General features: G+C 64.9%; 1 protein-coding gene and 1 long non-coding RNA gene across 10 annotated transcripts; one reads left to right on the top strand and one right to left on the bottom strand.

Annotated features, from left to right (window-relative positions):
* Positions 1–43: 43 nt before the first annotated feature.
* KDM6B (lysine demethylase 6B) lies at positions 44–22,205 on the bottom strand. 9 transcript variants are annotated; one of them, XM_058704013.1, is made up of 24 exons: positions 22,065–22,205; positions 15,082–15,198; positions 10,067–10,186; positions 9,664–9,806; positions 9,432–9,573; positions 9,150–9,248; positions 8,825–9,044; positions 8,650–8,742; positions 8,402–8,563; positions 8,116–8,322; positions 7,681–8,028; positions 5,427–7,570; positions 5,184–5,310; positions 4,945–5,050; positions 3,696–3,901; positions 3,526–3,590; positions 3,364–3,435; positions 3,129–3,277; positions 2,856–2,970; positions 2,571–2,758; positions 2,271–2,412; positions 1,841–1,967; positions 1,580–1,750; positions 44–1,445 (listed from the first exon to the last, which is right to left on the bottom strand). In XM_058704013.1, exons 5-24 carry the CDS (start codon positions 9,566–9,568, stop codon positions 1,422–1,424), a joined length of 4,902 nt encoding a protein of 1,633 aa, XP_058559996.1. In that variant the 5' UTR covers positions 9,569–9,573; positions 9,664–9,806; positions 10,067–10,186; positions 15,082–15,198; positions 22,065–22,205; the 3' UTR covers positions 44–1,421. The 9 variants fall into 9 exon arrangements, with proteins under 9 accessions (XP_058559996.1, XP_058560005.1, XP_058559998.1 ...); XM_058704022.1 differs by having other exon boundaries at positions 3,364–3,432; XM_058704015.1 differs by lacking the exon at positions 22,065–22,205 and adding an exon at positions 17,811–17,920.
* LOC131497616 (uncharacterized) lies at positions 11,033–12,572 on the top strand. The gene is made up of 2 exons (XR_009255044.1): positions 11,033–11,312; positions 11,587–12,572. It is a non-coding gene; the product is annotated as an uncharacterized LOC131497616 (long non-coding RNA).
* Positions 22,206–22,220: the final 15 nt, after the last annotated feature.

The following is a 22,220-nucleotide window of genomic DNA, read 5'->3' as shown; positions in this document are numbered from 1 at the left end:
CTAGCCCCAGCACCGCTAGCCCCAGCACCGTATCCAAACCGGATGTTTTTCTCGGATTTTATTTTTAATATTAATATTCTCACACAAAAATCACCGAAAATAGGGGGAGGGTTGGGAAGACCCCTCTGCCCCTGGGGCAGAGAGACAGTGCAGTGCGAGGGGGCGGGACTGTAAACCCCCCACCCCTCCGCAGCCCCAGCGTGGGAGAAAAAAACCACCGACGGAAGGAAAATAAAGCCCCAGAGAAACTCATCCCGGGGTGTCCCTGCCCCAGTGAGGCCCTGGCCCTGGGCTGGTTCACGCTTAAAAAGAAAAGGGGGGGGGGGGGGGAGAGGTGTGAGGGGAAGGTCCACGTTTTTAAAGTTGGCCGGGGCTGGGAAGGACGGGGTTCCTTTTCCTCATAGTTCTTTCTTTAAAACTTTAAATTTTTTTATTTATTATTTTTTTTTACAAAATACCATTTCAGTTCCCACTTCTTCCCCTACAGTACAGGAGTCGCTCACCCTCAGGCGGGGTCGGGGTCGGGTCGGGAGTGGGGGCCTGGTCCGAGAAAGTGCAGGACGTCGGGGAGGGGAGCGGGTTTGAGCACCATGAGAACCCGGCTGGAGCCGCGGGCGGACGGGCGGAGACGGACGGGCCGGGCCCGGACACACACTGGGGCGCGGGGAGAGCCCGGCGGCGGGCGGTCCCTGGAGGGGCAGGCGGGATGGCTTGGGGGGTGCGGGAGGTCGGGTTTTCCCAAAAATGAATAAATAGAGGTGAGTGGGACTGTTATAAATTAAAAAACAAAACGAACAAAAAAAGAAAAACCAAAAACAACCAAGAACGAACAAACAAAAAAAGAAAAAAAACCCAGAAAATACAAAAATCATAACCAAGTGAATAAACAGAGACATGTACGGGGGGGGGGGGGGGGTCACAGCTAGCATTGGAAGTAAAAAAGGAGGTTCTGGGGGAGGGGTAAAGCCCATAGAAAGAATCTCATTAAAAACCTCGGCTGCCGTAACGTCTATGTACAAACACGAGCCGCGAGCGTCTGCGCCGGGCGGGCGGGCGGGCGGGCGGCGGCAGGCGGCAGGCGTGAGGGAACCCGTATGTGACCCCCGCCGCCGCCGCCGCCGGAGCCTGGTCCTTGTGTCTGTTGCTAGAAAGGCCAAAGTCGGTGAGGGGAGGCGCTGGCGGGCGAGGGGCTGCCAGCCCCCTCCCCCGTCTCCCATTTTTTTTTTTCCTTTTTTCCTCTTATTTGTTACAAAAAAAACTTTTTTTCTTAATAAATTAAGTGAGGGGGAGCTGCCAATGGGGCGGAAGGGCCGGGCCCGACACCCCCTTCCCGGCCAGAGGCGGGACCTAGGTCCAGCCCAGGCGTGTGCTGGTGGCCCCGCGGCGCCCTGCAGGCGGGCGGGCGGGCGGGGCGTCCGGCCTCATCGCGACGCGCTGGCGGGGGCCTGCGGGGAGAAAACCGGCGGCGGCGGCGGGCTCAGGCGCGGGGGCGGGCGCCCTGCTCCGCGCGCGCCCCGCGCCCCGCCCCCCCGCCCCCGCCCCGCCCCCCGGCCCCGGGGCGCGCCCGCCGGGCCCTCACCAGCGTGAAGGCGTCGTAGGCCTGCGCCAGCTCCTCGGTGCGGTATTGCTCCAGCACCACCACGCCCTGCAGGCCCGCGCTGCGCCGCCGCGCGCACGCCTCGCAGTGCACCAGGTACGTGTTGCGGCTGCCGTTCTCGCTGGTCACGAACAGGATGTTGAACACCTCCACCTGGGACGGGGCGCAGGGGAGGGGGGCGGTCACGGGGAGCGGGGGGCGGCGGCGGGGCGCCCCCCTCCAGGGCGCGGCGGGCCCACTCACGTCGCACTCGTTGCAGTAGTAGGCGGGCTCGTCCTTGACCCGGCCCTGGTAGGCGATCTTCTTCCCGGCCCGCACCAGGCTCTCGCGCTGCACCTGGCAGTGCTTCATGGACTGCAGGAGGCAGAACCTGCGCGCGCGCGCAGAGGGAGGGGAGGCGAGGGGGGCCGTGAGGCCGGCGGGGCGGGGCGGGGCGGGGCGGGGCCTCCCGGCTGGGGTCCCGGCCCCTGACCTGGGCATCGCTCACAGTGGACATGTGGCTCTTGTCTATTTGGGCCGCAGGAAAAGAAAGCTCAGCGGAGCGGGAGCGGGTGTAGTGCAGGGCGCGTGGTCTGGGGCCGAGAAGAAGGACGACGGGGTGGAATCCGACAGAAGGGACCAGAGCGGGGCCAAGGTGGGTGGAGATGGGCTCCTTCCCGAGTGGGGCGCTCACTTGATCATCTTGAACAGGTCCGGGTCGCTGATTTTGACCGTGCGAGCCACGTTCCAGGACACGTGAATCATGGGCACGATGGACTTGACGTTCTTCACCTCGTTCCACTCGTATCGTTCCAGGGCCAGCTGGTACTGATAGGCTGCGGGGCCAGAGGGGGAAACGGGGGCATCTCAAGCAGCCGCGGCCACGCCGGCCCCCCAGGCCCTCGCTTCCCTGGCAGCTGGCTGCCGTCCAGCTCGGCCACCCACGGGGCTCACCCTCCACGGGGCTCACCCCCCACGGGCCCCGCCCTCTCACCGGTGAGGGGCCCCACGTTCCAGGCAATGTTGTTGCACCAGCCGGTGGCCTGCACCCAGTGCACGGTGCCCGCGTTGATCCACACCAGGTCTCCGGGGCGCTGCACGAAGCGGTACACGGGGATATTGGAAGCATAGAGGTCATCCAGGATTGGCCACCAGGAACCAGTCAGGTAGTCCACGCCGTGCCTGCGCGGTGGCCACAGGGTCAGACGGAAGCCACGGGGACAGGGCGGGACTGGGGGGTGGGAGGAGGTGTATCTGGCGGGGCCAGGGTGGCGCGCACCGGTCGCAGAAGGCGCTGATAGTCTCCCAGTAGTGCTCGTGCACCGCAAACCACTCGCAGTCGCCAGGGCCGATGTTGATGTTGACGGAGCAGAAGTTGTTGTTCTCCTGGTGGCCTGCAGGGGGCGACAGAGAACGGCATGGCAGGCGGCAGCCCGGCCTGCGCTCCGCGCCCGGTCCGCCCCCCCCCGCCCCCCCCCCCCCCCGGGCCCCCCGTTGGCTGGCGCGGAGCGGCAGCCCCGCCCCCTCGCGCGCGCCAGGGTGAGGAGCGCACCTGGCGTTCGGCTGCCGGGAACCTTCATGTACAGCTGCACGGTGTTCATGCCCAGGATGGTGTGGCCCACGTGGCTCAGCATGTTGCCCGTGGAGGTGACCCGCATGAAGGCGGGCAGCTTCAGCAGCTCCTGTAGCTGGGGTTTCCACCTGCGGCGGCGAAGGTGCCACAGAAGTGAGAGGCCGCCCCCGACCCCTGCCGGTCCGGCAGCGCCCCTGCCCCCAGCCGCACTAACCGCTTGGCATCAGACAGGTCGATGTTGGTGCCGAACTTAATGATGTGATGGTTCTTCGGGTCTGGCGCGCTGCTGCCGGGGCAAAGAGCACGGGTTGACGGAGACCCGCCGGCCAAGGGAAGGGGAAGGACACGAAGGCGGCGGCGGACGACCGGGACCTACCTAGGAGGGGTCCCCGTGGTGCTGTCGGGCTCCTCTGACTCCTCATCCTCGCTTTCCTTCTCCTCCTGCTGGGCCACAGCGGGGAGGCCGGCTGGGGTCAGTGCCGCCCCGCCCCCCCCCGGGAACCCAACGCCCCATCCGCACCCCGGGGCCCCGGCAGCCCCTCGCACCTGCAGGGACTCCTGGAAGGACGAGGCCTGGTACTGCGCGTACTTGGCGATGGTGGTGTGCGAGCGCGAGCTCTCACAAGGCCAGATCTGCCGCGTGCCCGTCAGGTCCCAGTTCTCGTCCGAAGGCTGCTGTACCTGGGTGCGCACCTCCACCGTGTGCTCGCCGCTCGCCTCCACCAGCGTCTTGGTGGAGAAGAGGCCCAAGTCTGCAAGGCAGGACCGAGCAGGGCGTCGGGGCAAGGGCGGAGGGCAGGGAGCCAGGGCCTTCTTCCTCCCCAAGCCTCTCCCCCGCCAGCTTCTCGAAGCTCAGCCCAGCCCAGCCCAGCCCCACAGGCAGCTGGGAAGGTTGGCCCTCCCAGGGCGACCCCCTTTTCTCCTGCTGCTGCTCTGAGCCGGGGCACCTCCAGGAGAGTCCTCAGGTGTGTGTGAGGCCACAGGTGCACTGCACCTGGCACTTAATAGGTGCTCAATGAATGGCAGTTTCCTTAAGTCATCGTTGGACCCAACCAGAGATTTAGTTAAGTACAAGCCTAGAACGCGCCTCACGCTAACAGTGGTGGGAAGGAAGAATATACGGGTATAGAGAACACTACGGACATAGAGGAAAGACGATTGCGTTTTATGTTTCTGTGTGGTTTCCGTTTGTACGTAGGTACCTTCGTTTGGAAGTTTGCCCGATAAAAATTTTTTTGCACGATAAAGCGCTAAGAAAGAGAGCCCTGGACACCTGGGTGGCTCGGTGGGCTAAGTAACCAACTTTGGGACTCGTGATTTCAGCTTGAGTCATGATCTCACAGTCGTAGGATCGAGCCCTACGATCCTGTGGGAGGCTGTGTGCTGTGTGCTGTGTGCTGACTGTGGAGCCTGCTTGGGATTCTCTCTCTCCCTCTCTGCCTTTCCCCACTCTCACTCTCTTCTCCCTCCTCTCTCTGCCCCTTCCCGCTCTCTCTCTCTCAAAATAAATAAACTTTAAAAAAAAAATCCCCAACCATGGGCCGGCAGGGGTTTTGTATACTCTGTATTCTCATCCTCATCGATCCAGAAAGCCAAAAGTGACCCTGACCAGGTCCTGGGTTCCATCCCCTGCCCCTCTATCCAGTGCTGGGGACACAGTGATGGGAAGAAAGCCCAAGGCCTCAAGTAGGGCCTGCGGAGGACTGAGGATAGCTCGTGAGAGCTGCGGTCCGGGGTCTGCAAGCATGGGGGCCCTCCGAGGCCTCCCCTCACCCTCCTGCCCTTCCATACTCACTGAGCCGCAGGGAGCCCGCCAGGCCCCGGATCACGGTGATGGGATTCCGAGGGTCCGTGCAGAACTGCAGCAGCACAGGTGAGAAGGCGTCCCGTTTGCTCTCCAGCTGAGAGATGACAAGGAGACAGGGCCAGGGTGAGAGCCCTGCCCCGGGCTCTGAGCCCCCTCCCCCACTGCCCCCGACGGCCCAGACGCGGTCTCAGAACCCATGGCGGGGGGGGGGGGGGGGTCATACGTACATAGATGCTGGGTGTGGGCGGGTTGAGTTTTTCCCGGGGCAGCTTCTCCTCAGTGTTGATCTTCGGTTTCACAGACTGGGCAGGGGAAAGGTAGGACTCTCGAAACTTCCCTTTCACCTTGGCATTCCTGTGGGGAAGATAGGGACATGAGGGCAGGAATATCAGGGTGATGGGGAAGGGAGCCCCCCCACTGGGCCGGGCCAGCGGCGGGGGGGGGGGGGGGTGCCACCTCCTGGCACTTACTTGCTGGCACGCACGACGTCAGCGGCGCAGTGGCTGATGGTGAGGTCCGCCATGCGCAGCCTCCGCTCCTCCACCTCGGAGGCGATGAAGGTCTCCTTGTCCCCACTCTCCACCTTGATGAGGCGGATCTTCAGCTCCTTGGGGGGCCCTTCGCTGAGTGAGCGCAGCTTTAACATGTCAGCCCGGCTGACGCCTGGTGGCCCTGGTGCTTCCTCGCGAGCCTTCTTCCCGGGAACGGGAGCCGAGGGCGCTGTGGGCTGGGCAGGGGGCGCGGGGGCTGGTGGAGGGGCGGGAGCCGTGGGTGGCTTGGCCTTGGAGGCCCCGCCGAGATCGGGCCGGGCCTTCTCGCGACCCTGGATCTCCTCGCTCTGCAGGTCCAGGTTGCCCAGCACCCGGCGGCTCTTTTCTTTGGGGGCCTTGGCCTTGGTCTTTGCCCTGCCCTCTCGGGGCCGCCGACCCACGCTGTCCTTACAGGCCCGCCTGTGCCGCCGGTGCTCCTTCTGGTGCTCCTTCTGGTGCTCTTTCTGCCGCCGCTTGCTGCTGCTGCTGCCGCCTGGTCCTGCCGCCGCCGCCGCCACCCCGCCACTCTCCTCGCGGGCCTGGGCGGGAGGCAGCAGCCGCTCGGTCCCGCTGTCCACCGGGCCCGCCGTGTCCACCGGGCCTGCCGGGTCCGTGGCGCTCCGGCCCACCCGCTCCACAAGGGTCTCACAAGCCCGACTGATCTCTTCTAGCACCTCAGACTCAGACCGAGCAGGGGGCAGAGGCAGGGGTGGGGGCGGCGGGGCAGGGGTCATGGGGCCCGGGGCCGGCTCTTCGCCCGCCCCGCGCTCCCGGGCCCAGGGCCCGCCTGAGGTAGAGAAGTGAGATGCCGAGGGAGCCTTGGGCTGCGGGGAGCCCTGGGCGCTAGGGGCCGCCGAGGCGGGCGGCGGGGCGGTAGCACCTGAAGGGGGGCCTGGCGAATACTGAGTGGCGGGCAAGGGCCCGGGCCGGGTGGCGAGGGCGGCTCCAGTCCCCCGGTAACAGTACTTCTGTCCCTCCAGCACGGAGGCCAAGGACTTGAGCAGGCTGGCCGGGCCGGCCGGTGGGGGGAGCGGGGGCGGCGGAGGAAACTTGGCTAGAGGCGGCGGTGGCGGCAGGGCTGGTGGTGGCTTCTTCTCCTCTTCCTGGGCGGCGGTGGCAGTGGCGGCCGGGGTTGTGTCACTAGGGAACGGAGGCTGCAGAGACGAAAAGGGCTCCTTCAGCGGGGGCGGGGGGGCTGCGCCCGCCTCCTGTTGCTGTTCCTCCTCCTTGCGAATGGATTCGTCCAGCATCTTCATGATGTTGGCCAGCCCATCGGGGAGGATCTTGAACTCAGCCGGCTCCTCAAACTGGTCCTCCAGCGGGGTAGGGGGAAAATCGAAGAGCCGCGGGCCTCGGGCAGGCAGCTCCCCAACCCTGGGCGGCACAGGCTGGGGGGCTTTATTCAAGGGGCCTGGGGGGGGGCCCGGCCCCACCTCGGGGGTCTTTGGGAAGGAGACCCTGGGCCGAGGGCTCTCCGGGCGCCTGAAGCTTCCTGAGGTATTTTGGTGGCAGGAGGAGGGAGGAGCTGGAGGCAGGGCGAGAGTCAAGGGCGCAAGAGGTGGGTCCTGGGGGCTCAGATTGGGGCTGGGGGGCCGGGGAAGGGGGTCCAAACTTCTGGCCAGGTAGGGAGGCGGGGGGAAGGACACGGGCCCTGTGGGGCTGCTGCTGTGGCTGCCATGGTTGCTGCTGCTGGTGGCTGGGGGAGTCGGAGGGGTGTGCGAATCCTGAGTGCCCACAGAAAAGCGGGGAGCCGGAGGCCCCAAGAAGCCCTCGCGGTGGGGGAGGGGTGGTGGGGGAGGGCGGGGGCGTCCCTCAGACCCAAAGAAGAGCTCCTCGAAGATCTCCCCGTCCTCGCGGGCTGCCCGGCAGGCCGGGCCCTTCAGCCAGGCAGGGGGGGGCGGAGGGCGTAAGAGGCGGGGACAGGGCGGCGGAGGCGGCGAGGGGGGGCCGGGCGGCAGGGACAGGTGAGGAGTGGCAGCGGGAGCCGCCAGGAACGGTTTCCGACTGCTGTGTGCCGAGGGCCCCAGGCGGCCTTGGTGAGAGGAGACGTCCAGCGCGGGAGTTTGGTAATGATCAGCGCCGGGCTGCAAGCAGGGGACAGGCGGTCGGCGGCTGCCGGGGGTGGGGGGTGGGGGGCGGCACCGCCCGCTCCACCCGCAGTCCACCCGCAGTCCACCCGCAGTCCGGAGCTCACAATGCCTGGGCTCGGCTCCGCGGCCCGGAGACCGGTGTTGTTGCTGCTGCTGCTACTGCTGCTGCTGGTGGGGCCGGGGAGGCCAGGGGGCCGGGAAGGGGCGTAAGGCACGCAGGCGGTGGTTGCTGCTGGTGAAACGCTGGAGTCCATCCGCGACCTCTGAACTCTGCTCTCTCTAAGGTCACTTCCGGGGGGACGGGTGGCAGGCGGGCAGCCATGGCTCTCTGCTCCTGGGGGGCGGGGGCCTGGGCCTGGGGGTGCGGCCGGGACCAGCCGGTGGCCGGGGGGGTGCGCGGCGTAGGCCGGAGCCGGGTACGGATACGGGTGAGGCAGCGAGTGCCGCTGCTCCTGTGGGAGAGGCAAAGGGCCACGAGTGACACATGGGGGACGGGGGACTTGTGGTTAAGAGACGAGGGGCAATCGATTGGGGCTCACCTGGCGCTCCGGGGGTGCCGAACCCTTGCGCTCGGGGCCCCAGACATCTCCATGCAGGGCGCTCCACAGCCCTGGCTTGCTCAGCTGAAATGGAGGGCTAGTGGCGAGGCCAGGCAGGGGTGGGGGCGGCGGCGGCGGCGGCGGGGGGGGCGGGGGCGGTGGGGGCAGTGGCGGCGGGGGCAGCGGCAGCCCCGGGGGAAGGCCAGTCTGGAAGAAGAGAGAGCGTGAGAACGGCACCCCGGCCCAGTCCTGCCCACGGCGGCCCGTGGCCTACATGCGACCATACCTGCTCGGAGCCGCAGCCTCTCCTGCGCTTGCCCCCGGGGCTGAGGCCCTCGTCCCCGGAGGGGCCTGAGAGCGCCGCAGGAGGCACGGGCTGCACCACTGGGGGCTCAGCGGCTCGCTTCACGGGGGGACCGCCCCGCTTGGCCCCATAGTTCCGCTTGTGCTGAAGACAAAAAGGAAGGAGAGAGAATGACCCACGTGCAGATCCAGCCAGGGGCCTCCTCCCCAGCCCACCGGCCCCCATCTCACCTCAAGGTGCAGCAAGTTCCACACTTGCTCCAGGGGGGGCAGGACCTTGGCTCGGTGCTGGCAGGAGCCGGCGTGAAAGTTCCAGAACTGGGCCTGGGGACAGAAGCACACGTTAGGATGAGGGCGCCTAGCCAGAAGGCACAAGCCCAGCCCCCCGGGCCCTGCCTCATCCCACCTGCTGCAGTCGGCCGATGCGGGGCCCCAACTCAGCCAAGCTTCCTCCGTATCGAAGGGCGCTGTGATAGCAGCGAATGGCCTCCTCGCTGTCGTGCTCGGACTCGTATAGCTGCCCCAGCTGCTCCCACAGCCCCGGCTGGGCCGGCTCTCGGAGCAGTGCCTGCACACAGCCGTGCAGGGATTCCAGCTTCCCGTGGAGGGGTCTCGGGGCGGGGGTCCTACCGGGCAGAAGGGTTTGTTTTGGGGGCTGGTCAGGCCTGGGGGACCTCTTCTGAGGCCCCAGGCTTACGTCCCATCTACAGCACCTTTGATTCCGTACTCACCCTGGAGCATAATACGGTTTGTTGGGGTGTCCAGAGCTACTGCCATGTGAAGGGGGTAGGGGAGCAGAGAGTGGGGGCTGCCCGATGCTGGCAGAGCACCTAGAGACGGAAGGGGTCTGTGAACGTGCAGCAAGGTGAAGTGGTCCCGTCCCTACTTAGAAATGAGGGGACTGAGAGACTAAGGGAAAGCAGCTGAGAACCCCACTGGGGTCCACAGATCAGCAGAAACCCAGAGAGTGACCAAAGAGCGGAGATGGGGAGAGGGGTGCCCCGTGTTCTCACCTGCCTCCAGGCAGCCATGCGCTTCGAGGAGGGGGATGGGGCGGGCAGGAGCTCCAGGCCCCAGCACAGCTCAAGCCCCCGAGGGCAAAGGCTTCCCGTGCAGCGCGGGCCCCTGGAGGGTCCACTGCCCGATGCATCCAGCCTGAGTCAAGGAGAGATCAAGATCTTCATGGGGGCACAGCCTGAGCTAGCAGCATACACACGGCCGACCCAGCCCTGGTCTTTCCCTTACCAGGTCAGCAGTGGCCCCAGGAGCCCTGGAGATCGGGCACGGCCCCCTGCCCCAGCTCTCTGGGGCGACGGTCCCGCTCCAGCCGCTCTGACAGGAGTGCCCACTGCCCCCAGACGGCCACCCAGGGCCCTTCACAGCCAATTCTGCGGAGGGGAGGAGAAGGAGTGCCGTGAGCCGGCCAGCGCACAGCTGAGGCCCAGGGGCCCGGCCGGGCAGTCATCTGCACCGGGAGTCGGGCCTCGGCTTTCCCCGAGGGGAGGCCCACGCCGCCCAAGGAGCCCCCGGAGGCCCGGGAGAGCGGCGAGGCGCCGGGACGAGCGGCAGGGAGCGGGACGGCCGGTCAGCGGCGGCTCGCTGCTGCCGGGAGCCACTGGGGCGGACGGGCAGCGCCGCGGCGGCTTACCCGGCCTCCGTGGGAGCGTCCTCGCACGGCGTCGGCGAGCTCCTGAGATCCGGCCAATCACAGGACTTCCTCTCTCGCCAGCAAGCCAATCATCACCCGTGTCTCCGCCTCAGTAACAGCCTGGCCGGGACCAATGAGAGCGAGGTTAGCCCGGCCGCGGCCGGGGGAGGAGGGGCGGCGGAGCCGGTCAGACGGGCTCGGCCCGGGGTGACCCCGGGGTGACCCCGCGGCTCCCACCTAGGGTCTCCATCCCGGACCTGACACCCGGGCCGGCGGCGCAGGCAGGGCCCGGGACCCCTGCGGGTGAAGGCGGCACGTCGCACGCTCGGGCCGGCCTGGGGGACGGCGCCACCCGCGAGTCCCACGCACCCATAGAGTCGCCGGTATTCCCGGCAGGACCGCCCGAAACGCCCCCGGCCCCGGCGCCCTAAGACCGGCCGACGGCAAACGGAGGCACAACGCAGACAAAGGCGTCGCTGCCTTTCCTCACTTCACCTCGCCCCGTGCCTCACCTCCCACCCCGGGTGCCCCCTGTGACTGCTGAGAGCTGGCCGGTCACGGCGACTTGGGTACCCAAACCCGCCCGCGCCGAGACCCGAGCGCTCCACCACCACCACCCCCCCCCCCCACGCCTGACCCTATCCCAAACTACGGTCGGGGCCCCCAGCCTACCTAGTTCCCGGAGCTCCTCCACTTCCCCTGGCTCTCTAGGTCTTCAGTTCCAACCGACCCCCAAAACCAAAATCTCCCTTTAATCCCCCAACTTCTGAGAAGACGCGCACAGCGGTCCCGAGTGGCCCCTCTCGCGTGGCTCCCGTATCCTCTATGCCCTTCCCCGTCGGGGCCACGCGGTTCCCCACGGCCCACGTGGCCCCCGCCCCCCAAGGGAGGGGGGATTTCGGGGGTTGCCCGTGACGTGGCTACTTGCGCAGCGGAAGCGGCGTGTGTAAGTGTAAGGGGGGGGGGGGGTCCTTCGGGAGGGAGGAGGGCGGGGCCCAACAGGCGGTGACATCACCCTTGTCCCACTCTCACCGCCCACTCCCTTAAAGAACCCAGAACCCGTTTCACTTCCTCCTTCGCGGCGCCCCCCCCCCCCCCGCCCTTTCCCGTCGGTGCCGCCTCGACCCACGACGGGCGCAGCGCCCCCCTTCTGGGCACCTCCCCTTCGGCCCCAGTTCTTCCTTGTCGCCCGAGCCCAGGATCCCCGTCCCCGCGCCTCTTCCTCGCCTACCCGGCGTCCCCGCAGGTAGGGAGCCGGCTCCGCTCCCGGGATCGGTCCATTGAGAGTCTAGAGTACAAAGAGCTGCGAGAGGCGAGCGTAGAGTACAAAGCGGCGGGGGCGGGGCCAGCGCTCCAGCTGGAGCGAGCGCCGGGCAGGAAGCCGGGGGAGCGCGCGCGACGAGGGGCTGGGGGCGGCTGGAAAGTTCGCCTTCGCCGAGAGAAGTCTGCGCGGTGGGGAAATTTCCACCCAGCCCGCAAGGGCAGGCGGGTTTCTGGTGAAAACAGTCCTCTCTCCGCAGGACAAGGTGGTCTGTTTACGTGCTAAGCTCCGGACCCTACAGGTCGCGGCGCGCCACTCCCCGCCGAGCCCTGCGAACGCTTGGGCTCTGCGGACGGCGTCCGCGACTCTAGCGGAGTTTCTGCCCGAACTCTCTCTGCTCACCACACTGACTTTCGGTCAGTTGCCAAAGCCCTGGGACGAGCAGAGCGCTTAACTGCGGTCTAAGGGTAGCCCGGGCCACATTCCCCCACCCAAGTCCGGGACCACGCATGGGCTAACGGGGGAGGGGGGGCGGGGGTTCAGGCACCGCAGGATCAGATCCCCGTTTGCGAAGCGGTGCCGAGGGCGCTGCCAGCTACCAGGAAATGCAGCTTCCCCTTCTGCGATGATGACACTTCCCCTCCACCACTTCCCCTTTCCCACGGGGAACTGACTCAGCTTTCCCTAAAGCACTGAGTCCCGTCCCTCCAGCCCCTTTCCACCTTCGTCCACAACCCCCCACGCCGGTACTCAGAGTACAGCAGCCCTCACTGGAGAACAAAAACTTCCTGTGCACTAAATACACATTCACTCTCGCCAACCACCTCGGATTCACCGGGACCCGGGCGCCTGACTCCTCATCCGCCCCCCGTACAAAGCCCTCCCTCGGGGTCTGATTCAGGCTTGGGGTGGGAGAGCGTGAGTCACCCACAAAACCTTCCCCTATTCCCACTGACTCAGCCCTCGCCTCCCTGAACACACACAGACACACAGTCAGAGGCAGACACAACTCAGCCCACACACCGCTCACCACCGGTCCCGCGGAATTTCCCCTCTCGTCTTCCCCCACGACGGCCCCTCCCCGCGCCCGCCAGCCTCGACGCCGCGCTCACACCTGTTCCCCGGCGCCGGCTCGCGGTCCACTCTCACCTCCACTCTCGCTTTGGGGCAGGAATAGCCCTCCCCGCCTCCCGGTGTCCGTACTAACCAAGGGGAGGGGACGGCCACGGGCAGCAGTCACAAAGACACACACCCACAGACTCCCCGCAGGCAGGTGAGAGGAAGACGCACGCGGCCACAGCCAGGCGGGGAGGACGGTATACTTCTGGGGCAGACATTCCTTCCCAGCCTCTCCCGCCCGACCCACGGTCCCCGGGGCCGGCCGCCCAGAAAGGGTTAATTCTTCTCCTGCCGAGGCCACGCCCCCTCCATCCGGGCACTCCCGGTTAAGCCCAGCTCCGCCCCTTCCATCCGGGCTCTGGACTCGGGGACTTTAACCGACCCCCTCCCCCGGAGCCCCGAGAGAGACCCACTCCATCAATCACACCCACTTAACCCTCTCCCGGCTCGAGGCCTGAGGAGCCCCCGGCGCGCACCGCTGAGGCCGCGCGGGACGCGGGGGAAGGGGCCAGACGTGCGCACGCAGACTCACATGCCGGCCAAAGACAAGACCCCGCACACACGGTCTTCCCCCCCCCCCCCCCCCCCGCCCCGCACGCAGTCCGCGGACGCGCCGAGGCGGGGCCGGGGCCGGCACCCGCCGCATCCCGCTCCCCGCCAGGCCTCGTTCCGCCCGGTGGAAGCGAGGGGTTACAGGCTCGCTTCTTACCTGGGGGAGGGGGGAGGCGGAGGGGAGGGCCGCCGGCTGGGGCGCCGCTGTGACTCAGCCACCCGGGCAGGCCGCCCGCTCGGGATTCCCTTCCCCAGCCTTCCCCCGCTGCTGGCCCCTCCCCGCCCCCCACCGAGGAGTGACAGTGCCGGCCCCGGCCCGCTATGTGTCACTGCGAGCCTTGTGTCTGCCTCTGACTGGACCGCTGTGTTCACCAGCGTGTCTGACAAGGTCGGCTGTGTGTGGGTCGTCCCGGTGTCTGTCTCTGTGTGCACCTGCCTATCTGCTCATCTCGTCTCCTTCAGTGCCTGTGTCTGACGCGTTCCTGTCATTATGCCTGTCTACATGACTCTGAGGGGCTGTCTCTGTCTGTGTGTCTGCCTGGCTCCTGTCTCGGTCTTTTGTCTGGGTCTGCCTCTGCATCACTTGCGTGATCACGTGTGTCTCTGCACATGCCCTTCTGTGTTTGCCTTCATGTTCCCGAACAGAGTCTGGGAAACACTGGAGCAGGCTGACCCTGCAGACTCCTCGCCTCACCCCCCACCCCCTCCCGAATCCTGACGTCTTGTTGCCGGATCAGTGATCCTTCTGTTTGAGTCAGATATTTGGGCGTCTGTCTGCCTTCAATCAAGTTCCGTCCTATTCCTCAACGTCCTTGCCGATCCTCAAGGCTCCCTGCAGCTCCCATTATGATGATAATTGCTAGCATTTAGTGAATACTTACTAGTAGGCACCAGGCACCGTCGTAAGCACTTTGCGTACCTTTTTAAAACTCCCCCCACCGCAAATCTGAGTTAGGAAGTACTTTTTTTTTTTTTTAACCCATTTTACAGATGAGGAAATTGAGGCTCAGAGAAGTTAGGTAACTTGGTCAAGTTCACTCTGCAAGAGAGTGGAAGAACTGGGCTTCTTCCCAGGGCCTCGTTCTTTCCACTCTTCTATCTGCCTCTGTCCTGTTCTCCCTCCCTTGGTTTTCTCATCACAGGCCATCTCCGGGCTCAGCCTGCCTGCGCCCCCACCCCGTCCTACCCCCAGCATCTCTAGCATCGCAAACGTCTCCTGTTCTCTACAGCAGGTGTGGGTAGGACATTTGTAGCAGATCTCAGAAGCCATTGCTTTCTTGGCAGTGAAGCTCCTTCAGTTAACACATTCATTCAACACAATTCCACTGAGGCACCCCAATGTGCAAACCATCTTGCCAAATCCAGATACACAGAAGAAAACAGTCCCACTCAAAAATTCAGTGCGACACACACTCAGAGAACTTAAGTCCCTGGCTTAAGTATCCTCTCCTCTCCTACAGAGCCTCAGGCAGAGAACTGGCCCAAAGAGAGAGGGCAGCAGAAGAGAAGTAAGACTTGGGGGGGGGGGGGGTGGCGGGGAGGAGGCAAATGCTGTAGCACAGTGGGGACAGAATGGAACAGAAAGGGAGCTGGAAAGAAAGGTGAGACGCCATGATTGCCATGGCAACAGCAGCAGGCTGTTGTGGCAATGGCCTCCGGTATCTCCAAATCAATTTCCAATCACCATGCATGAACCACACTGTTCACCAACTCTTACAGGGCACCCTCACCCCAAGAAAAGTCCCCCCAGGTTATCTCACCTCTACCTTCCAGCCTTGCAAACTCTAGTTTAATTCAACTCCAGAAGTAACTGAGTTGTAGCACTGGGGGGAGATTTTTTGGTGGTAGTGGAGAGGCTGGTGAAATACAGGGCTGAACCATTCAGGGGCAACAGAGGGGGCTCCATAAACCAGGAAGGCTGAACCACTCCAGCACCACATGGTGGGGGGGATGCTCAGAGCTGGACTGGACCATTCTGAAGAGTGGGCACGATCCAGATCATACCGCTCTTCTTCAAGCATGTGGTCCAGAGCTGGACTGGTGGGGGTGGGGGTGGGGGTTGTTGCTCAGGAGCAGAACTTACCAGATGGAATGTGATGTGCCCTGTCTCATTGGAACCAGTGCCCCAGTGGTGGGGTGCAGCAGACCACGGTGGGTGGGGTGGGTGGTACTACGGGGCTGGCATGGTGCCTGGGGGAACCTGAAAGAAAAAAGCCAGTTAGAAGTGGGGTCTCCCAGGCTGGAGAATTTCCCTGTGCTCCCTGTCTTCTTATTGAGGAGAAGCCTGGTGCTGGTGGTCAGATGGGATGAGAGAACCCGTTTCCATGGCAACCAGAAAAAGCCATCCCCAAGGTGGTCCTCCAGCCTTCCCCTTTAGGAAGCAGCCTTGGACCAGAGGGTAAGGGGAGCGTGTTACGGCATCTGTGAACGTCCACAGTGGACACCCAACCCATGAGTCCCCTTCGGACCGAACTCTCCTGCTGACAGTCCCTGGGCCCAGACTAGCCCCGATAGCCCCTGACGTCGGCACCCAAGTCGGCCTCAATCCTGGCCCCAGGCCTGCAATCTTCTGCCTTCAGCTCAGCCTCCTCCCTACCCCTAACCTTATCAAGACACCAGTCAACCCCACCCTCTGGACTCTGCCCCCTCCTCTTCCCCCAGGCGGGTGCAGGCAGGTCTTGGCGAGCAGCACAGGTGGCCAGACGAGATGAACGGGCCCAGCAGGGAGGAGCCTTCCTCCACAACGACTGACTCTGGGCCTGGGTCTGAAAGTGGCCTCTGCCGCAAGCCTCCCTTGCATCCCACCCCTCAAGGCCATATCCTGTTTCCCCATCACCTCCTTCCTCTCTGTGGCCCAAGAAGGTGACAGAGGCCCAGTCCCTCCCCTCCCCTCCGAAACAAAAAGCTAGGCCTTCTAAGTCCAGGGTCAAGAATCAGGTGTCCATCTAGGGTCAGACCTAAGTCTGGCCCTCATCTCAGACTCGCTCCTCAGAGACCTATGGTTTCTGCTTCCTTAGTCACAGTTGTCTGCCCTTGAGGTCCCAAACATTGGGGTTCCCGGTCTAGTCCCCCCATTCCCCGGCCGGCCAGCCCGCGTCCTTCCCCCTGCCCCAGAGACTCAGGCCTCCAGCCCCCAGCCTCCATGACGCAATGTGCTGCAAGCTGCCTGGGCTGCTGATGACACTGCCCCCAGGGAGGAGCCACTCCTGACCCAGGCAGGGCCCCCCCACCGCCCCCCATAGGCCAGGTAGTGGCCAACTGCAGGCCAGGGAGGCCGGGCAAGCAAAGTTCTTGTGCTACAGAAAGGAAGCTTGAGGCTGGAACCTTCCAGGACAGGGATGTTGAGAACGTGGGACCAGAGGGTGTGCGTGTGCTTGCCTCTGTGTGCGTGTGTGTGTGCGCGCGCGCGCGCGCGCGCGGGCACACGAGTGCAGTCTGTAGTGTTTGTGTATGTAGCTGTGTTGTAGGGGAAGGGGATGTGCTGGGAAGGGTCTAGCCTAGAGAGAGGGGAGTGGCAGGCCTCACGACAGACCAAAGAAGGAGTGAGGGGCAGCCAAGGGGGTCACCAGGGTGTGTATGGGGTGTCTGGACACCAGAGTGGGGGAGGGGCCCACAGCCATTTAAAGGGCCAGCCCCAGAGCTTTAATCCCTCACCAGCCCTGGCCCCAAGCCGGAGGCTGTAATTCATCTGTCCAACAGCTGGGGTGGGTGTGTGTGTGTTGGGGGGGGGTGGGCATGTGGACGGGAAGGGGGAGCTGGGGGAGGGGCTGGGGCTTTCTTGTGCACAGAGCCAAACAACAAAAGGGAAGCCGAAGGGCCAGCTCCAATGTGCCCAAGCCGGGCAGCTGACCTGCACACCGGCCGGTGGTCTCCACCTGATGGCCAACAGACTCCGTAGTATGGCCTCAAGTACTCTTGGCCGAGGAGTCCGAGAACCCAAAGGTGGGGCCTGGGAGAAGGCCCAGGCTGAGTGCCCCCAACCCTGCCCCGGCGAGCTGTCACCCCTCCTTGTAGGTCCCAGCCGCAGCACCGTCCCAGACCTGGCAGGCCCCTCGACAGATTCAGCCTCAAATGCCCTGCTCACCAGCCAAGCCTCCCCAGACACGGCCTGCCGGCTCCCCCTCCCGCCGGCGCAGGGTGGCAGCGGCCACACCGAGGCTGTCCCTTTAAATCATTACCACCCCTGATTGTGTGGACAAACCGAGGGCCCTGCCCCCCAGGCAGGCGGCTTGCCACCTCCCCCCCATGAGTCCCCAGAAATGTGAGGGCCATTTAAAGGGACAACGGAGAGACAGCCAGGTCTCTAGCCGCCCCCACCCCCACCCCACACACACACTCACAGCCCCTTTCCCCAGCGACACACAGCCCCTTGCCCCTCCGGAGGGCCCCCCAAATTCCGGTTCTCTCCCCACCCCTAGAGACTGCTAGAAGGAGAAAGGGGGCCAGAGTTGGGGGGGGGGGGCGGGGAGCTGGGGGAGCGAGGAAAAGACAGGGGCTGCCTCCTTACTCAGAGCCCCAGGGGACAGGTCGGAAGGAAAGCAAAGCCAGGAGAAGCGGCGAGACAGAGCCCCGAAAGGTGCCGCGGGCAGACCTGGGGCGCACAGGCTGTCGGGCGAGGGGAAGGGAGTCGGGCTGCACGAGACGGCGGCACGGCCAGCGGGCGACAAGCCCAAGTGGGGGAGATGGAACAGGGAGGGCCAGGGAAAAGAGGCAAGGCCGGAGGAAAACGGGGAGACAGAATCGGGGAAAGGGGTCATCCGGGAGGGTGTGGAGGAAAATCCGAGGAGGGAGGGCGAGCCAGGCCGGGGTTACCTGCTGGGTGTCTGTCCCCCGGCGGTGCCCCCGGAGTCCGGGTAGGGAGGGGGGGAGCAGCAGGGGGGGGAGTGGGGGCTGGGGGGGCGGGGGAGACGGTCCCTCCTCTGCCTCCTGGGCCTGCCCCGGCGCTCGCAGCCTCTGCCTCCCTCCCTCCTCCTCCCCGTCCCTGAGTCCCGGAGTCAAACAAAGAACTGTAGCAGGCTCTCCCCAACCCCCTCCCTCCTCCTCCTCCTCCTCCTCCTCCTCCTCCTCCTCCTCCTCCTCCTCCTCCCCTCCCTCCCTCCCCACCAGCAGGCTCCCTCCTCCTCCCTTCCGGTCTCTTCCTTTAACTACCCGCCCCCCCCCCAGCCCCCAGCACTAGTCTCTCTCCACCCACCCACCCCAACCTTTTTACACACCCCTCAGCCAAGCCCCGTCCCCGCTGTAGAGTCCCTTTGCAAAATTGAAAGGCTCCAGAGAACATGGGAGGGGACTGGGGTCTTGCTTAAAAATCAAGAACCACAATACAATTATTTATTTTCACGGCCAGAGGAATAGTCTTAGCTGTTTCTTCTCCAAGAGGGGGGGAAAAATAATCCTAAAGAAAGCAATACAAATCTGACTAAAGCCCTCATCAAATAAAGTGCACAAAGCAGCGGGAGCTAATCCCCAGCCCCCTCCCTCCCACCCGCCAAATTAAGACCGACTCTCCACTCCTCCAGAACCAACTCCTAAGGTCCTGGCCGGCTGGAACCAGGCCTAACAACTACAGTCACAAAAATCATAACTATCACGATTTAACCACAATAATAAGCATTTTATAACAAGCCTTCATTCAGTATTTATTCTGCACCCGCCACCTTGCCAAGTGCTTTGCATAAATTATCTCATCCCCCCCCCCCACCTCCCCAACAGCCAAGAAGGTATGTATTGATATTTAAATTTTCCAGATGAAGAATGTGAGGCTCTGGGAGGTGGTGACCTTTCCAAGTCCCTATAGCCACTAAGTGGCAGAGCTGGGAACAGAATCCGGGTCTGACCTGACAGCCCAAGCTCCGAAACACTTTAAAAGAAAAACCAATTTTTTCTAAGATCATAACCAAACCCGGGAACTTAACTCCATAGGGAAAGGCGGTCATAACTATCAACCGAGTCCCCCTCCCTCAGGAAAGTGACCCACCCACCTACACAGAATAAAGACCTGTACTCTTCAGCCTAACACTGCTTCCTGACCCTTTTCGTCACTGTTGGGGTGTCACTAATTACGATCAGAGATGAGCTGCTGTCTACAGAACGCCACAAACCACACACAGCTCTTCTCCTGGGAGTAGCTATCTTGCGACCACTCCCACTTCAACTCAAAATGGGGAGGGGGGCAATAGGACACTTAGCAATGCAGCAGGTGGGAAAGCGGCAAGACTGCTGGGAGGCTCCTTCACCGGGCGGAGGGGGCTGGGAAGGAGAGTTCTCATACCCACCTGGGGAAAAGTGACCCCGGGTTCCCGTAGCCCAGCAAAGGGGCAAAGTCTTTGGGCCACACCACACCCGTGCCCCTCCCCCTCACAAAACTCCAGGCCAGGGTTTCCCACCTGCAGGCTGCTACGGCCAAGGGAAGGGAGAGGGGGAAAAGATGGCCCGGGGTTGGAATCGGACTCGGGGCAGAGGTGGGGGGGGGGGGAAAGGGGGAGGCGGAATGGAAAGGGGAGGAGGCCTCCGGCCTGGCAACCGTCCCAGGGCACGTGCACTGGTGACATCATCCCAGGCCACCTCTAACACAGACCTTTGACCCCTAGGGGCGGAAAGGGGCCTTTGGCTAAGCTTCCTGGGAAATAGCCTTAGGAATTCTGGGAACCCAAAAAGGAGAAGAAGAAGGAACCCAGGCGGCTTGCCTTTATCTCTTTTACTCCCAGTACCACTCCAGCCCCAGGGACTCGGGCTTCTCGGCTCCTCCTCCCCGCCTCCAGCCCTGACCTCCCAACCCACATTTCTGACGGAGTCCCGACACGCCTCTCGCAGATACTGTGCCTTCTCTCTCCCGGGCGAGATCTCGGGTGGGGGGCAGCAGGTGGGGGGCGGGGGCACCGGGTCCCGCGGGGCTCCGTCTCCCATCTGCGGGATCCCCCGTGGCCCAGCCGGCCGCCAGCCGGAACCTGTCTGGGTCCCCAACTCTCCTGCCCCTCCCCGCGCCGTTCCAGGGCGGAGTCTGTGGAGTTGAAACCAGGACACGGCGAGAGGAAGAGTTATATAACCGGGAGAAGCCGAGAAGGACGAGTGGAGCCCGGGACAGACAGCCCGAGAGGAGCCCGGGGAAGTGTATGAGCACGAGGAGGAGTGGGGAAGACACGCTAGGGATGGGAAGGGTTGGGGGTGCATCAAAGAGGAGGCATCCACGCGAAAAAGGGGCGTGGTGGCCCGGCGGGAGTCACCTGGGCCGGCCGGGACTTCCCCGCAGCGCCCTCCCGCGCTGCCAACAGCAGCTGAGCCCAGGCGACTGAAGCCTCGCAAAGGGGCGCAGATACCCGTTCCGTTCCCCCTGGGGAGGCAACCTAAGCCAGAGCCCGGGAAGGCGCCGGCGGAGCAGAAGGGGCCGGAAACCGCAGCTCCGCCCAGCCCACCTGGGAGAGTGGGGCGCCAGCTGGGGGTCGGTGGGAAACAGGTAGCCGACCCCTCCCACGCAAGGCTGGGCAGTGGTGTTTGGAGACCCAGCGAGAGGGGACAGGCGGATCCAGACGCCTGGATCCCGAGGGGCTGAGGAGCGCAGCCCGGGACTAGTTTGCAAACACACATTCAAATGCGGGGAGGCGGGGGGGGGGGGGGGGGGTGCGGCGGCAGTGCAGCAAGCTGCGGCTCGCCGCGCAGGCGCAGGGGGCTACTAGGGCGCGTGCGGAGGAGGGAGGGGGGTGGGCGCGAGCGTGTGGGAGTGCACGTGCGGGTCCCGAGCAGCTTCCCCCTCCCTTCCTCCACCTCTCCCCCTCCCCTCTCCCTTTTCCTGTCGCTCTATAAAGCCTCCTCCACATTGGCTGCCAGGGCCCTGACGTCAGGGGCCTCCGCGGGAGCCGATTGGCCCGACACGAGAGTTCGGGAATCCGGCTCCCGAGTCTGGCTCTCCGGTTACTCCGGCAACGGGGCAAGCAACCCCCGGGAGGTCGGCGGAGCGGCGCTCCTTGTGGCGCCCGGGTCCCGCCTCCCTCCGGACGACCGCCGAGCCCCCTTCGGCGGCAGCGCAGCTCGCGGCCTCCCCTCCGTCCTTCCCGGGCTCGTACCGTCCCGAGAACGAGGCGTCCTGCCCCCGACCTTCCCCGCAGTCGCCCCGCCCCCAGGTCACAGCCACAAGCCACAGCAGACAGGAAGCGAATCTGCGTTGCTTGGTAACCAAGCCGCGTGCCCCCTCCCCACTATTTACTCCAGCGCAGGGAGGCGGAGACGGGAGTCCAGCCCCCTCCCCAGCCTCTGCCCTTCGCCCTCCCGCCCACAATTTCCTGTGAGGGGCCGAGATGACAGGAAGTCAGACGCCCACCTCGGCCCACCTTTCTCTCTGGCCGGGCGGTGGGCTTCAGCCCCTCCGCCGGCCACATCCCCCCCCGCCCCCGCCCCCCCCACCTCGCTCCCGCGGCTCGGGCTGCGGCGTCTCGCCCTCGCCATCTCGTGGCTGCGCTGGGAAGGTCCGCACGGAGCAAGGGCCCGAGCCGGGCGAAGGCGAGGAGCATCAGAGTGGGGTAGCAGGACCACGGATGGAGGGGCGGCGGGGTGCGTGGACACGAAGACTCCCGCGGGGAGGCTGGCTCCCGGCGCTCCTGGCGCGAGGGTCAAAGCTGAGGCGACACACCTCACCGTGGGAGGGACTGGAGGGAGACCCGAAGTGGCCCCGGGACCGGAGGCGCACCCCTGCCCGACCACACCCGACCTCAGAGGGCCATCACCCTGGCCTATCTGCAGACTCTGACCTTCAGTCCTGCCCTTCTGTTAGGCACCGTCGCGCCCCGCCCCGACTTAGTGTTGCGGAGGGGAAATCCCGGCCCCAGGGGCACTGCGAGTCCTTTCAGGCCCTTCTTGACATCCGAGCCCAAGGCTTCTGCCCGCCCGCCCGCTCTTCCCCCACACCGCCCTGCATTCTGGGGAACCCTGGCGTCCTGCGCCCCGATCTTCTTGCCAGTGCCTTTGCAGGGACCGAAACGTCCACCCCCAGCTCTACAAGTCTGAGACTCAGGCGTCCCGCCCCCCTGCGCGGAGATGGTTTCCCTCTTTCCAGACGCCCCCGCGGCCCCCCGTTACCTGGTTCTGGGGTGTCCCAGGTGCTCAGGCTCCCCAAGGTCTCCCAGGGGGTCGAGCGGCCCCCCCCTCTCCCAGGCCGGGGCTGGGGGGGCCGCTCCGCCCCGTGGCGCAGTTGGATTTTCCAACACAAACACCGCCCCCCCTGCGCCCCAGCCC

The sequence above is a fragment of the Neofelis nebulosa genome, chromosome 16 (genome assembly GCF_028018385.1).
Source record: "Neofelis nebulosa isolate mNeoNeb1 chromosome 16, mNeoNeb1.pri, whole genome shotgun sequence".
Classification (NCBI taxonomy): Eukaryota; Metazoa; Chordata; class Mammalia; order Carnivora; family Felidae; genus Neofelis; species Neofelis nebulosa.
This window is presented reverse-complemented; position numbering and strand designations above follow the sequence as displayed.

Bases quoted from the DNA above. Each gene is read 5' to 3' on its own strand.
- KDM6B (XM_058704013.1), bottom strand. From the start codon at position 9,568: ATGCATCGGGCAGTGGACCCTCCAGGGGCCCGCGCTGCACGGGAAGCC. The intron at 9,249-9,431 runs GTGAGAACACGG...TTCCGTCTCTAG, and splicing joins GCATGGCTGCCTGGAGGCAG to GTGCTCTGCCAGCATCGGGC. The intron at 5,051-5,183 runs GTACGTATGACC...GTCATCTCTCAG, and splicing joins CGCCCACACCCAGCATCTAT to CTGGAGAGCAAACGGGACGC.